Source organism: Malaclemys terrapin, chromosome 10, assembly GCF_027887155.1.
Source record: "Malaclemys terrapin pileata isolate rMalTer1 chromosome 10, rMalTer1.hap1, whole genome shotgun sequence".
In the NCBI taxonomy this organism is placed as follows: domain Eukaryota; kingdom Metazoa; phylum Chordata; order Testudines; family Emydidae; genus Malaclemys; species Malaclemys terrapin.
In genome coordinates this window covers 47,297,673-47,313,025 of record NC_071514.1, presented here as the reverse complement: position 1 = coordinate 47,313,025, position 15,353 = coordinate 47,297,673, and the positions used below count along the sequence as shown (strand labels likewise).

Here is a 15,353-nt window from a genome sequence, read left to right as displayed (position 1 = left end):
CTCTCAGCAACCCCCGGCCCACTCAGTCCAAACTCCTGGGTGGGTTCACAACCCCCTTTTGTGTTATGTGGGGCAGGGGAATCTTCTGATTAATTCATCCTGACCGGTAGGTTAATTAAAGGCTGCGTTCACATCCTGTCTCAAAGACATTTGTGATTCCTGCACTCACCAGTACCTGTCAGCATAACATTATTAAATGTTAGCCCACGTGCAAGAACATTCCACAGAAAATGGAAGTGAGTGAGCAGGGAGAGAAGAAGAAAGTACTAATTCCATGTGCTTTGTGGAGCACTGAGACTTGACAGAGGTACATAAAAGGAGCTGTCTTGCTCTTCTCTGCACTGCAGGAATACTGCCTGCTCTTCCAAAACTGTCACAACATGAACTGGGCTCAGGGTAAAGTCAAAGAATCATAGAATATTAGGGTTTGAAGCAAGGCCAGCTTTAGGAATGGGTTGGCAGCGGCATGGGTTGGCAGGGCTGGAGACAGAGGAGTGTGGGACTGGCTGGCTTCAGGCAGTGGGTTGCGGCAGGGGTTGGCTGGAGGCAGGGCAGGGGGTGCAAGGCTGGTGTGGACAGGGGTGTGTGTGTGGGGCTGGCTGGCAGTGGGGGGGCGGGGCTGGTGCGGGCAGGACAGGGGGTGCAGGGCTGGTGCGGGCACGGGGTGCGGCAGAGGCTGGCTGCGGGCAGGGGGTGCGGCAGGGGCTGGCTGGAGACTGGCTGGCTGCGGGCAGGGGGTGCGGGGCTGGCTGCAGGAGGGGCAGGGGGTGTGGGGCTGGCTGGAGACAGGCTGGTGCGGGCAGGGGGTGCGGGGTTGGCTGGAGACGGGCTTGCTGCGGACAGGGCAGGACAGGGGGTGCGGGGTTGGTGCGGGCAGGGGGTGCGGGTACAGCCCATCCTGTATGGTAAGTGCCCCCTCCTCCTCCTCCCTCCCCCACCAGGGTAGCAGCAGCAGCCTGGGGCTTGGGGGCTATTTAAAGGGCCCGGAGCCCGGCCCTGTAAATAGCCGAGGGAGCCCTGGGGAAGCGGCGGGGCTCCGGCGGCTCTTTAAAGGACCAGGGCGGCAGAGGCAGCTGGAGCCCCGGCCCTTTAAATAGCCCCCAGAGTCCCCCGCTATCCCAGGGCTCTGGGGGCTATTTAAAGGGCCCAGGACTCCCCTGCTTCTACCGCCCCGGCCCTTTAAATAGCTGCGGGTGCCCTGGGGAAGCAGTGGGGCTCCAGTGGCTATTTAAAGGGCTGGGGCGGTAGAAGCAACGGGAGCCCTGCTCTTTTTAAATAGCCCCTACAGCCCTACCCCAGGGCTCCAGCAGTGGGGCTCTGGTGGCAATTTAAAGGGCCTGGGGCTCCAGCCCCTGCTGGGAGCCCCAGACCCTTTAAATTGCCCCCCTGGGGAAGCCAGGCCACCCCGGGACTGGGGCTTGGGCGCGGGGCCCTCTTAGGGGTGGAGCCCGATTCAGGGGAATTGGTTGAATTGGCCTCAGGAGGTCATCTAGTCCAACCCCCTGCTCAAAGCAGGACCAATCCCCAACTAAATCATCCCAGCAAGGGCTTTATCAAGCCTGACCTTAAAAACCTCTAAGGAAGGAGATTCCATCACCTCCCTGGTAACCCATTTCAGTGCTTCACCACCATTCTAGTGAAAAAGTTTTTCCTAATATTCAACCTAAACCTCCCCCACTACAACTTGAGACCATTACTCCTTGTTCTGTTATCTGCTACCACTGAGAACAGTCTAGATCCATCCTCTTTGGGACCACCTTTAAGGTAGCTGAAAGCAGCTATCAAATCCCCCCTCATTCTTCTCTTCTGCAGACTAAACAATCCCAGTCCCCTCAGTCTCTCCTCATAAGTCATGTGCTCTAGCCCTCTAATCATTTTTGTTGCCCTCTTCTGGACTCTTTCAAATTTTTCCACATCTTTCTTGTAGCGTGAGGCCCCAAACTGGACACAGTACTCCAAATGAGGCCTCACCAATGCTGAATAGAGGGGAATAATCACGTCCCTCAATCTGCTGGCAGTGCCCCTACTTATACAGCCCAAAATGCCATTAGCCTTCTTGGCAACAAGGGCACACTGTTGACTCATATCCAGCTTCTCATCCACCATAATCCCTAGGTCCTTTTCTGCAGAACTGCTGCCTAGCCACTCTGTCCCTAGTCTGTAGCTGTGCATGGGATTCTTCTGTCCTAAGTGCAGGACTCTGCACTTGTCCTTGTTGAACCTCATCAGATTTCTTTTGGCCCAACCTCTAATTTGTCTAGGTCCCTCTGTATCCTATCCTCCAGTGTAACTACCACTCCTCCCAGTTTAGTGTCATCTGCAAACTTGCTGAGGGTGCAGTCCATGCCATCCTCTAGATCATTAATGAAGATATTAAACAAAATTGGCCCCAGGACCGACCCTTGGGGCACTCCGCTTGATACCGGCTAACTAGACATGGAACCATTGATCTCTACCCATTGAACCCAATGATCTAGCCAGCTTTCTATCCACCTTATAGTCCATTCATTCAGCCCATGCTTCTTTAACTTGCTAGCAAGAATACTGTGGGTGACCATATCAAAAGCTTTGCTAAAGTCAAGGAATAACATGTCCCCTGCTTTCCCCTCATCCACAGAGCCAGTTATCTCCTCATAGAAGGCAATTAGGTTAGTCAGGCATGACTTGCCCTTGGTGAGTCCATGCTGACTGTTCCTGATCACTTTCTTCTCCACTAAGTGCTTAAAAATTGATTCCTTGAGGACCTGCCCCATGATTTTTCCAGGGACTGAGGTGAGGCTGACTGGTCTGGAGTTCCGTGGATCCTCCTCCATCCTTTTTTTTTTTTTTTTTTTTTTTTTTTTTTTTTTTTTTAAGGAAAGTCTTTGGGTTCAGTCAGGTCAGTCCTTTCTCTGCTTGTTCTGTCATGTTCAGAATATAATGTGCCTCTCTGTGTCTCAGTCTACCTATCACTTTAATGGGGTAATGATTCCGACACACCTTTCGTAGGCTCATTTTAATTCTTCAGATGACAGTTCATGTATAAATGGAGGCTGTTACTATTGTATGACAATTTGCAAGGTTCAGCTAATCAAATAACCTCCTTGGCTGAACAATCCTTAACTCTACGTTGTGAGTTACTGATGGACTGTTCCATTATAACTGCGTATGAGGGTGTTGGGTGCTGTGGGGTATATATCTCACATCGCCTTGTAACCTTGTTTTGAGTGGCTCATGAGTGGAGAGGAATTCATCTCATACTGCACAGCCACCAACTGTTTTGCCTGTTACAGGGGAGACACGCTGCTCTTTGGAGACTTTCTTTGCTCTCTTATTTATTTTACTTTTAAAATAAAAGCCATTCAGATGGAAAGTGTGTGGTGCTTCTGTGGGACTGGGGAATGCTGAGATGACAGGAGACTTCAAATATGGCAAAGGAGAGCAGTTAGCAGAGAAGAGGAGCAGGAATAGCTGAATGTGTTTGCAAATGCAGACTGCTTGTAGAAGCAGTTTGATTGCTTTATAATAGGTTTATACACTTGCTGTTTGGTTAGCACTAATTAAAATATAGAGTTCCTTTATTGCACTCTGACCATCAGGACAGATGGACAGATTTTCAGTTCTGCTTCCAGAGCTGCATCTATGGTATCTATAACTGCTTTAATGGTAACCTCAGAACAACTTATAAACACAGAGAGTATGGGTTCTTCCCGGTTTGAAACTCAGCTCTGCAGGAATGAATGGAAATCTGCTGGGGAAGGCTCATGTGCATATGTTACAGTTTGCCTGCAGTCAGCACAGAGAAGAGCCCTGATCGCTAAAGGTCAGTATGCTCTCTGTCTGGCTATCTAAAACCAAATGGAGTTCAATAATGATGATCGTCATTACAGAGTGTTGCACCGATGTGGCTTTCAAAGTACCTTACAAAGGTGGTGAAGCACCATTATCCCTGTTTTACAGATTGGGAAACTGATGCGATGGAGAAATTAAATGACTTGTCCATTGTCACGGGACAAACTGGTGGCAGTCAAGTCTAGAACTTAAGTCTCTAGCTCTGTGCTTGGGCCATTAGACTCCTGGCTGTGTTTCAGAGGCCTTTAAATATTCAAATGTGGCTGGATATATATATGGCATAAAACTATGGTTAAGAGGTAACATCAATAGAATGGGGTATTGTCACAGGATAACTCATCTCTGGAGGCTACATCAAAGTCAAGGGACCTGTGGGACATGTAACATGAAGCAGGAATGTTTTTCAAACCAAGAGGCTTTTGAGCCTCACATAGAATTCCATTAAAACTAAGGCTGCATGAACCAAGGTTTCATCCAAAACTCTTCCTGAACCTTTATAAAGGTTTGGAAAAGTTCTTAAAACACGTCCTCCCTGGCCCCCAAGTGCATTTTGTGGTATTTCTGTCGCAGGTCTGGAAAATCTTGTGAGCGACTCAGACTGAATAGTAGACTCTGTGCCCCCAGATTGTTCACTGACATCTGAATGTTTGGTTGCTATCCCTAGTCAAATCCTCCAGCTGCTGTTGCCTAATGAAATTAACATAGGACTGGGAGTCAGCATTTGGGAGTGACTCTGACATTGAGTCTGGCTGGAACCTTAGGAGCATCACCTAGCCTCTCTGACCCCATTCCTCTAAACTTTCCCCAGTGCTTTGTCCAGACTACGTGAGGAATAGGTCTCTAATTACCTCCCTCAGCAGCCTCTTTCACAGTCATCAGACTCCATCCTGCTCACATTAAAGTCAATGGCAAAAGGCTCATCGACTTCAGTGCTGGCAGGATTGGGCCTGCTGTTAAGCAACTTGACTTCATATTCAACCTAAACTTTCCTCTGCTTAATTAGAACCCGTTACTCCTAGTTATTTTGCCTTGGCCCACTCTAAACAATTCCCCTTCTCTTTCTTGGCTGTGGCATTTACTCCTGTCAAACACATGTTTTACATGATGATCAGTCTCCCTGAGTCACTGAGCTAAACTATGCATATTGATTGTCTTTTAATCTTTGCTCATACATCAGCCCGTCTGTCATGTGGTTGCTCTTTCTTTTGTAATACAGGAACTCCTCCATAAAGTCATCTGGGTTAAAGTTGTTTCATTGCTGATCAATTAGAGAACATGTTCATTTAAAGTTGCGCAATGCTCCCTTATAACTTTGTTTGGCAGCTGCCTGCTTTGTTCACTGCTTGCAGGAAGAGCAGCCCCTTGGAGCTAGTAGGGGCTTGGAACCAGAGTGGGCCGGCAGGCCCCTGTCAGCTCCCTTAAGTTCCCTGTGCTGCAGCCATCCAGCAGAGTATCAGTTGCAGGGCAGTTCAGCTGTCCCTCCCCCCACTGCCGTGGGCTGCTCCCAGGATCCTCCTGCTTGCTGTGCGGGGGGGCGGGGAGAGGAGTGCTGATGTCAGGGTGTCCCCAGCCCCCTGGCTCCTTTACACCATTCACAGAGCAGGAAGGGAACAGGACAGGGCTCAGGACAGAGGGAGCTTGCTGGCAGCAGCTGCTATCTCAACTTGCTGATCTACTTAAAAGGGCAATGTACTGAGAGTGGGGTCAGCATACTGTGACAGACCCAGACCAGTGGGGTACAGGAGTCTGGTCCTATTGGGATCCCCCCCCAGCCTAAGGGGGGGTCCACAGGGCCTGGAGACCAAAAAATTACGGGGGACAACTAATAAAAGAATAGGGACAGGAGTGAGGTCAAAGGGTCAAAAGAAGGGAACCTGAGGGGGACACCGAGCAGAGAACCCCGGACAGCGCCCACTGCTCCTCGAAGGTGTCAAGGGAGCCAGTGGATGCCGCCCAGAGGAACTCTGCCTGGATACATGAACGAACGGAGGACCGGAAATAGGCCCCACAGTCACAGGAGACTCCATCGGCCAACCTCCTCTCCCTGGTTTTATAGATGGCCAGTTTTGCTAGGGCCAGGAGGAGGTTGACCAGGAGGTCCCGTGACTTTGTGGGGCGACGGATAGGGAGTGCATGAATAAAAAGGTGAGGGGAAAAGTGCAACCAAAATCATAACAAAATATCCTGGAGAAGCTGGACTAGGGGCTGCAGCCTGGCGCACTCTAGGTAAACATGCACCAGGGTTTCCCTCACGCTGCAAAAGGGGCAGGTGTCTGGGATAGGGGTAAACCGTGCCAAGTACATGCCCGTGCTCATGGCTCCGTGAAGGAGCCGCCAACTGATGTCCCCGGTGGGCTTTGGGATCAGAGTAGAATAAAGGCTGGCCCACCGGGGCTCCTCACCCTCCAGAGGTGGCAGGAGGTCCCGCCACTTCGTATCGGGGCGGGACGTGAGGGTGAGTACATGAAGAACGTGGAGCACGAGCGTGTATAGATGTTTCCTTGGCACGGTCCGGAACAGAACCGGCTGCATATTGTGCAGCCGGCTCATGGTGAAGGGACGGGGGTGGGGGGACGATTGGGTCTATGGGGCAGGGGCCCGATGAAAAGGTCTGGAGGGCTTGGAGTGGAGGGTGGGCGAGGCGTGCCCCCTTGCAGGACCTGGTCGAGATAGTCCCGAGCAGCGGGTGGTAAAGCGGCCCTCACCTCCTGAAGCACGCGCTGGGGAGGAGGAGGTCTGGAGAGCCCCATGCCCTGAGCGAGCATCAGGGGATCCAGCCAGTCTCCCCGGTCGTAGTCCAGGAACTCTCCGACTTTGGTGACTTCTGCCAGGACCAACCTCTGGCGCACCATGGGGGACTCCGCCACCTGCACACGGAGCTGGGGGTTGTGTAGCAGGGGCTCCGCGAGGAGATCTGCCCCTACGGTGGCCGCCCCGGACCTGGTCACTGAGAACAGTTTCCAGGTCCGGAGGAGGTCCTGGTAGAAGACCGGCAGCCCGGAGAGGTCTCGCGGAAGACCTCTTGGATAGAGACAAAAGAGCTGCCGGTCATATCGGAGCCCTCTGAAACGGCGCAGGAAGGCGTGCGCCAATACGCTCCATGCCGGACTACCTGTACCATAAAGGAGCCTCTGCAGGGCCTGGAGGTGAAAGACGTGGACCTGAGCGTGCAGACACTTCAGACCCTGCCCTCCCTCCTCCAGGGGTAGCTGGAGAAACCCCCGCAGAGACACAGTGCAGTCCTGACCAAAAGAACTCCAGAATCAATGTCCGGAGGGTGGTCAGGAAGCCTGGGGCCGGACCAGGGTGTTGAGCCGGTACCAGAGCATGGACAGGACTAGTTGATTGAGCACTAGTGCTCTCCCTCGAAGGGAGAGACACCGGAGCAGTCCTGTCCATTTCCAGAGCCGCTCCGACACTCTGCCCTCTAAACCTAGCCAGTTCTCCGGCGGAGACGGATGCGTGGCAGAAAGGTAAATGCCGAGATAGAGCAGCGGACCCACGCTCCACCGGATGGCCTGAAGCGTGGGTGGGAGGGAGCTCGCCTGCCACCCGTCCCCTACCACCAGGCCAGAGCTCTTGACCCAGTTGACCCGGGCGGAGGAGGCAGCCGAATAGATGGTCTGGCAAGCCTCCACCCGCACCAAGTTGCCCGGGTCCTGGACCACGAGGAGCACGTCATCGGCATACACCGACACGACCAGCCGCAGCTCCAGCTCCCGCAGCACCAACCCTGTCAACCTCCTACGGAGGAGACAGAGGAAGGGCTCGATCGCCAGAGCATACAGCTTGCCCGAGAGGGGGCACCCTTGATGTACTCCTCGCCCGAAGCTGACCGGTTCGGTCAGGGTCCAGTTGAGCCTGACCAAACACTCTGCGGAGGCGTACAGCACCTGGAGAAAACCCACAAACTGGGGCCCGAAGCCAAACGCTCGCAGAGTGCCCAGGAGATACCCGTGGTCCACCCTGTCAAATGCCTTCTCCTGATCCAGGGACAGGAGGGCGAACGACAGACCATCCCTACACCCGAGTTCCAAGAGGTCCCGGACCAGATACAAGGTGTCGAAGATGGTGCGGCGCGGGACGGTGTAGGTCTGGTCTGGGTGGATCACGTCCGCCAGCACGGACCCTAGCCGCAGCGAGATGGCCTTCGCTACGATTTTATAGTCCGTGCTGAGGAGTGAGATGGGACGCCAATTCCGTAAATCGCGGAGGTACCCCTTCTTCGGCAATAAGGTGAGCACGGCTCGCCTGCACGAAAGAGGGAGGACCCCGCCCTGCAAGGACTCAGCACAGACGGTGACAAGGTCCGGGCCGAGGACGTCCTAAAACACGCAGTAGAACTCCACGGTCAGCCCGTCCATGCCCGGAGATTTATTGGTGGGCATGCGGCGGAGGGCTTCCGAGAACTTGGCCAGAGTGAGAGGCAGCTCCAGCCGGTCTCGGTCGCCCGTACTGACCGTCGGGAGTTCATCCCAGAGCATTCTGCAAGCGTTAGGATTGGTCGGATCCGGGGAGAAAAGACCTGCGTAGAAGGCCCTGGCTCTCCCACACATTTCCGCCGGATCCGTGAGGGGGGTGCCGCTAGAAGGCAGGTGACGTGCTTCTTGGCCCCCCTCTTTTTCTCCAGGGCGTAGAAGAAGCGGGAACCGCGATCCATCTCCCGAAGGAGGCGGATGCGGGATCGAACAAAGGGACCATCGGGCCCGATGGTCCTCGAGGGTCCGCAGCTCTTCCCGCTTCTCCCGGCACGCTCCGCAGAGGGATGGATCACCGGGGCTGGCGGCCAGACGCCTCTCTAGCTGTAAGACCTCCCGTTCCAACTGCCCTATCGCCGCATCCCTCCGTCGGCTGGCGCCCCGGGTGTAGTCACGGCAGAAGAGCCGGGCGCGCACCTTCCCCAGGTCCCACCACCGCTGCGCCGAGGGAAAGGCACGCCGCTGCCCTCGCCAGGCCAGCCAGAACTCCCGGAAGGACGCCACGAAGCCTACATCCTCCAACAAGCTATTATTAAAGTGCCAATAGGCCGGCCCCGGCCTCTCAGCACAGAGAGAGGCTGTCACGGTGGCTAGATGGTGATCTGAAAAAGGGGCCAGCCGGATGCTGGAGGAGTGGGCCCGGGAAAGATGGAAGCGTTACATATAGATGTGGTCCAACCGGGAGTGGTACGACTGATGGACCTCCACTCCACAGAGTACCCTCCCTCCCGAAGGAAGGAGAGCACCTGGCTCCTGCGGAGACCCATCCTACAGCCCCGGGTGTTTAATGTTGCGAAGATGATCGGTGCCATGAGGAGGGCTGGGGGGGATCCTCGCTAGCAGAGACACCCACGGCCTCCGTTGGGCCGCGCAACAATCCGTGACCTACCCCATAAGCAATTAAGGAGTCACGGAAGAGGCGGACCCATTGGTAGGCCGCGGCGGCCTGCCTCCCGGTCCTCTTACCCTCCCCCATGAGGGCCCTCGCGGCCCGGAGGATCTGATGGAAATCCCCCCATCGCTGGAGTGCAAGCTGTACCTTGTTGCGGGAGCCACGGACATCCTCAAGGAAGTCCCGTAGCTCCTCTCTCAGCGTATGGGGGGGTGGGGTTATTGATCTATGGCTATCCCCCAGCGGGGCCCCTGTCACAGCCCCGTGGCCCACCGAGACGGGCAAGCAGGGGCCAGACCCTCGACGTGGCGTCCGATGGGCTGGCGCCACGTGGCCCACCTCAGACCCTGACTCAATGGGGGGCGGCGGAGGGAAAATAGCAGCCCCTGGTGGGTCGGGACAGGGAAAAACAAAGGCCGCTCCTTGGGGGTCATCCTCTGGGATATGGAAGGAGACAACCCCAGGGGCGGCAATAGCATCATGGGAAGTGGAGGGGACAGGGACGGGATCGGTGACAGGAGCAGGGTCGGAGTCAGGAATAGGGACAGGGGCGATAGTGGGATCGGGGGCCTCAGCAGCCAGGCCACTGGGTGGGGGGGGGTGGCACACCACAAAGGGGCTCAGGGATTTGCAGGGATGGAGGTGGGCCCTCGGCGATGCCGGACTTGTGCCCCAAGGCAGATGGTAAGGCCACGGATCTGTAGGTGGAGAATCAATGATGGGGCACGAGTCCGGGAAGGAGGTCGGCTGTCCCTCAGCCATGAGGGAGTCCCTTGGCTACTCGCGTGCCGGTCGCATGGCACTGGCTGTCGTCTCAAGAGGCTCGGCGGCCACTAGCGGGGTGCCATCTGCGGCCGGGTTGGTGGAAGAGTCCAGGGGCTCCTTGGAGGCGGGAGCGGAAGCAGTGGGTAGGGGGATGGAACATGGGGAAAGGGGGGCCGAGGCCAGGTCGCTCAGATCGAGGCCCGCTGGCAGAGGGTCGTCCTCCCCCTGCGTAACCGGGGTCAGACCCAGGGCCTCGATCTCCTCATAAATGGAAGGGAGATCACCTTCCACCACCCCAGGGCTCTTCCCGCCTGCATCCGAAGCGACGCTCGCCATGGTGCGTGCAGGGGCTTCAGATTGTAAGGGGGCGAGAGGGGCTTCATCAGAGGCTTCCATAGGAAGGGACTCTGGAGGAGGGGTAGTGCTATCCTCCGATGCTGCCACGTCTTCCCTAGCTGGTAATGGTGGACAAAACCCACCCGGGGGCAAAGCGGAAGGCTCAGCATCGGTGCCCCCCCTTCCTGGTCTTCCGGGGGGCTACCGCATCAGAGAGAAGGAGCGGAGCTCGAGCCTTCCGCTTGCCCTGCTTTCCCTGTACTAAGGACCAGCCCTCCATGACATCATCCGGGGGCTGGCTAACAGGAGTTGGGTCAGGGAGCAAAAGCGAAGGCTTAGGGACTCGGGGAGGCAGTGGTGGGGCAGCATGGAGGAGGGAGGATTCTCCCTGGGGCAAGCCCTCTTCTATGCCTGGCGATATCCCTACCTCACCCTCCTCCACAGATCCCGCCAGATCGTAGGCGGCAGAGGCGGGGCCCTCTCGCTCGTCTAGGTGCACTTGGGCCTGAGCGGGAGTGTTGGTGGGCCGGAAAGGAGGAGGGGCGACTTCGGGTGCCGGGCAGCTAGGGCCGCCGGCGATGATGGGGCCGGCGCCCTGCCGGGGCTCGGGGGTCCCTGATGTCCCTCCATGCCGGGCCAAAGGGCAGTCCCTCCGGACGTGTCCTATCGCCCGGCAGAGGTAGCACCGGGCCTCCCCCGTTGAATAATGCACCCGGTAGCGGGCCCCCTGGTAGGGGACCAAGAAGGACCCCTCGAGCGCCTCACCGTCACGTACCGCCGGCGGTAGTTGTAACTGTACCTGCCGGCGGAACGAGAGGACATGACGGAGGGCGGGGTCTTTGCAGCCCAGTGGGAGAGGGCTGACCACAGAGATCGGCCTCCCCAGGGTAGAGAGGGCGGGTAACAGGGCGGCATTTGGAAGGAAGGGAGGGACAGAAGTCAGGACCAATCGGGCGCCCAGGTCTTCTAGCGGTTCCAGGGGGACGTACACCCCCCCCACCGCCAGGCCCTTCTCCACTGCCTCTTGGGTGGCGGCCTCCGATGCTAGGAAGAAGACGACCTTGCCGTACATCTTGGAGGCTGCCACAATCGCCGTGGGCCCCACCACCCTTGCCAACGCCCGCACGTAGGTCTCCACGTGGGGCGAGGCGGGTACCAGGAGGCAATGGACACCGTGCTTCCTGGTCAAGGTGGGGAAGGGGCCCCGGCCACTATAGATGGTAGCAGAGGTGGTGGATGGGGGAGATAACGTAGCGGCAGGCGGGGAGGCTGCCGCCACCTGGGCGTATGCCCTGGGAGCTGGGGGTGGGACACCCATAGAGCTGGTGGAGGGAACAGCAGGGAGGGATGCTGCGGCCTGTTGTGGGGCTGTGGCAGTGGGGGCACCCCCTGCCATGGAGGGCCTGGCTTTTTTAGCGGGGCCTTTACCCTTCTTCGTGCCCTGGCCCTTCCTGCCCGCTGGGGGCACTCCCCCAGAGTCAGAGGGGGCGAGGGACGTGGCAGCAGCGGCGGTCACCTCGTTACCCACCGCTGCCGGCGCTCCAGCAGGGGTGGTAGTAGGTGGCTCGGCAGCGGCGGTTGAGGTAGAGGCTAGGGGGGATGATGGTGGGGCGGGTGGAGGAGGGGCAGCAGGGTCTGCCCAAGGGGTCTCACTCTCCTTGTCCCCTGCCATAATGAGGACAGGGGGAGAGCAAACACTGGAGGGGGGGGGGTAGGGAAAGGGGAAGCAGGTCGACCACTCCTCCCCGCTAGGCTGTAGGCAGGGGAGGAGGGTGCCAAAAAAAGGGGGAGGGTGGATGGGGGGGCTATCAAGGGTTAGGGGTCAGTCACCGACTCAGGGAAGGTTTCCGGCTCCTCTCTTTGCACCAAGGAAGGGAGGATAACAGCATTGGGGGGGTGCAGTGAGATAGAATCAAACTAAAACGGGGAGGGGCACAAGCGCATAGGAGGGGACATGGGCGCACGAGGGGAGGGGCTAATCAGGGCAAGGGGACCGCAGGGGGAAGGGAGCAACCAGGCGAGAAATGGGGCAGAGGAACCACAGGGCTAGCTTCGGAGGCTGGGGCGGGTCAAACAAAGGCTGCAGAGGGAAAGGGCGGGGCAGGCAAATAAACTGGAGCAAGCGAGTGGCTGGGGCTAGGGGGAGGGGCAAAAGGCAGCAAGGGACAAATGAGTAGGCAGCAGGGGCAAAGCTGGGGGCTTGTTGCAGGGGGGAGGGGGTCAGTCAAAAAGCAGGGGGTACATGCACCCACGTGCGCTTGCAACAAAAAGGAAGTCCTTGGAAGCTGGCTCCTGTATCAGGCCCAATGGCAACAGGGCATAGCAAGCCTAGGTGAGCAGCTGAAATCCCAGAGGCAGGAGCTTGAGGTAGATGGTAAGTAGCCAGTGGGGGAGGTGGAGGGGGCAACGATGATGGTGGTGGTGGTGGGGGTCGGGGGGGACACAGACCAGGGGGCAGGCTCCACGCCACACCCCTGTGTCCCACAAACACAGTCTAGACCCCCACCACAAGAGCACAGTTCAAAAGTTACTCAGTCCGTGAGAACCCCCTCCACGGTGGTCTGTTCCTACGCGCTCCCCTACTGGCAGATGGTCCTCTTCTCCTTCTCCTCGGGGCTCCAGCAGCTCCCAGCAGCAAACACAGCAGGCGGAAGTCTGGTGGCCAGCAGGAAGGACCCCTCTCAGGTGTCGGTGGTGGTGGTGTCCTCAGCAGCAGGAGCAATGGCTGGCTCCCTCCCTCCTCTCCTCTGGGGAGTGGGCCAGCAGCCCCGCCCAAGGGGCTGTAGCTGGAGCAGCAGCAACCAAGGGTGTGTGTGTGTGTGGGGGGTGGGGTCTAGCAGCCAGCCAGCAAGCAGGTAGCAGAGATGTCAGGGGGAGGGAGGTTAGCCCAGCTAGGGGAGTAGCTGGAGCAGTAGCAACAGACAGCAGTTGTAGGGAAAACCCAGGGCCTAGAAGCAGCTCTCTGCCTCCCTCCCTCCAGGTCAGTGGGGTACAGGAGTCTGTTCAAAGGCAAACACACTGGTTACTGGCTGAACAGTTGTCTGTTCCCTGAGTGACCAGAGAAGGGGCTGCACTAGAGTAATCCGGAACCTGCTAGAACCAGTTAAGGCAGGCAGGCTAATTAGGACACCTGGAGCCAATTAAGAAGAAGCTGCTAGAATCAATTAAGGCAGGCTAATCAGGGCACCTGGGTTTTAAAAGGAGCTCACTTCAGTTTGTAGTGTGAGTGTGAGGAGCTGTGAGCAAGAGGTGCGAGGAGCTAGCTAGCTAGCTAACGCTGGAGGACTGAGGAGCACAAGTGTTATCAGACACCAGGAGGAAGGTCCTGTGGTGAGAATAAGGAAGGTGTTTGGAGGAGACCATGGGGAAGTAGCCCAGGGAGTTGTAGCTGTCATGCAGCTGTTACAGGAGGCACTATAGACAGCTGTAGTCCACAGGGCCCTGGGCTGGAATCCGGAGTAGAGGGTGGGCCCGGGTTCCCCCCAAACCTCCCAATTGACCTGGACTGTGGGTTTGTCCAGAGGGGAAGGTCTCTGGGCTGTTCCCCAACCCACATGGTGAATTTCTGAGGCAAGAAAATCCGCTAATAAGTGCAGGACCCACCAAGATAGAGGAGGAACTTTGTCACAATAATTAAAGGGGCAATGCACCTTGTGTGCTTTCTCGCACTCACACACACACACACACGGTGTGTGTCTCTGTCTCTCTCTGCCATGCTGTGTCTCCTCCTTCCATTCCTGCTGCCTTGTAGAGTATGAGGCTACATTAACAATGTGTTAATCCTTGAGGGCTCAGCCAAGTGCTAGTTCATTATGTAGCAGAAAGGCATTCCCTGGGAAATATCCCACCCTCTGACTCCACCACCTCAACCAATCATCATTGCTGTGTACAGTATTAAATTGTTCAAAATGTATACTGTGTGTGTGTGTCTTTCTTTTATCTGGCAAAAAAAATTTCCCTGGAACCTAACCTCCTGTATTTATATTAATTCTTATGGGGAAATTGGATTCATTTAACATCATTTCGCTTAAAGTAGCATTTTCAGGAACATAACTACAACGTTAAGTGAGGAATTACTGTACATATCCTTTCCTATTAGTGGAATATATTTAAACTACTATGTAAAATCTACCTAGCATCCCTCTGGGCTGCTCTGCAGAAGGCAAGCTTTTTGTATGCATAATTAAATTATTGACACACGTGCAATCGATGGGGAATAAAAAATATACTTTCCCCTTGAGGCTGGAAGGACATCTACTGCAGAATTCTCCTCAAGCTCCTCTAGGCTTAGGACCTGTGATTACATAAGTCTTTGCTCCTCCTTTATGTAATGAATGTATTTTGAGTGGCTTTATTTATTTTCTTTCAGTATGCTTCCTAATGTTATCCTAGCCTGCGATCCCACCATCCCCTACCGTCTTTATCACACCTGCATGGCTCCTATATCTGTAAGTATCTGCAGAGATTCCATCTTTGGATGAGGCTGGGGTTTGTGCAGCCTTCAGAGGGAAGTCTTATCTGTCCGTCCTCGTCATTGAGGCAGTAATTACTGGGGGAGCTTCTCTGGCCGGACCATGCAGAAAGTCAGATGACCATCAAGGGCCCTTCTGGCCTTAATCTGTGAGCCGTGCTCATGAGCATGATATGAGTGCCTGCACTGCTCCTGTTTCTGTCATGTGGGGATTGGAGGTTTAACTCAGCAGAGCTGTCAATTGTGGAAGCAGGTGAAGAACAGATGATCTGCTGCAGCCTGTACTTCATGTTTCCACTTGCTGCCCAAGGTATTGCTTTTAGGGTAATTTGGTCCCTGTGTCCCACTCAGCCTTTGGCTCCTCTTCAAAGGTTCCCAGGAAGCATGCCAATAACAGTAGTAGTTTTGCAAGATAGACACCTGTCCACTAGAACTTCACTGAAATCCTCTTTGCCCGCAACTCTTCACCCAGGCCACTCACTTGGGCACTAATTGGTAATGACATTTGGTCACCCCCCCCCCCCCCCCCGAAGTTTGGAGTAGTTAGGAGAAAGACCCAAATGGAACTCCAGAGAGGTCC

At 56.0% G+C, this 15,353-nt stretch overlaps 1 protein-coding gene across 6 annotated transcripts in view; it reads left to right on the top strand.

Annotated features, from left to right (window-relative positions):
- The window catches only part of STRA6 (signaling receptor and transporter of retinol STRA6), a 60,644-nt gene that overhangs the window by 20,315 nt on the left and 24,976 nt on the right, over nucleotides 1-15,353 (top strand). For 5 of the 6 annotated variants that reach the window (XM_054040984.1, XM_054040985.1, XM_054040987.1 and 2 more), the window contains one exon: nucleotides 14,672-14,750. The exons of the other annotated variant lie outside the window; for it this stretch is intronic. In XM_054040984.1, coding sequence (XP_053896959.1) covers nucleotides 14,672-14,750 — 79 coding nt within the window. The remainder of the gene's footprint in view (nucleotides 1-14,671; nucleotides 14,751-15,353) is intronic. 6 annotated transcript variants of the gene reach the window in all.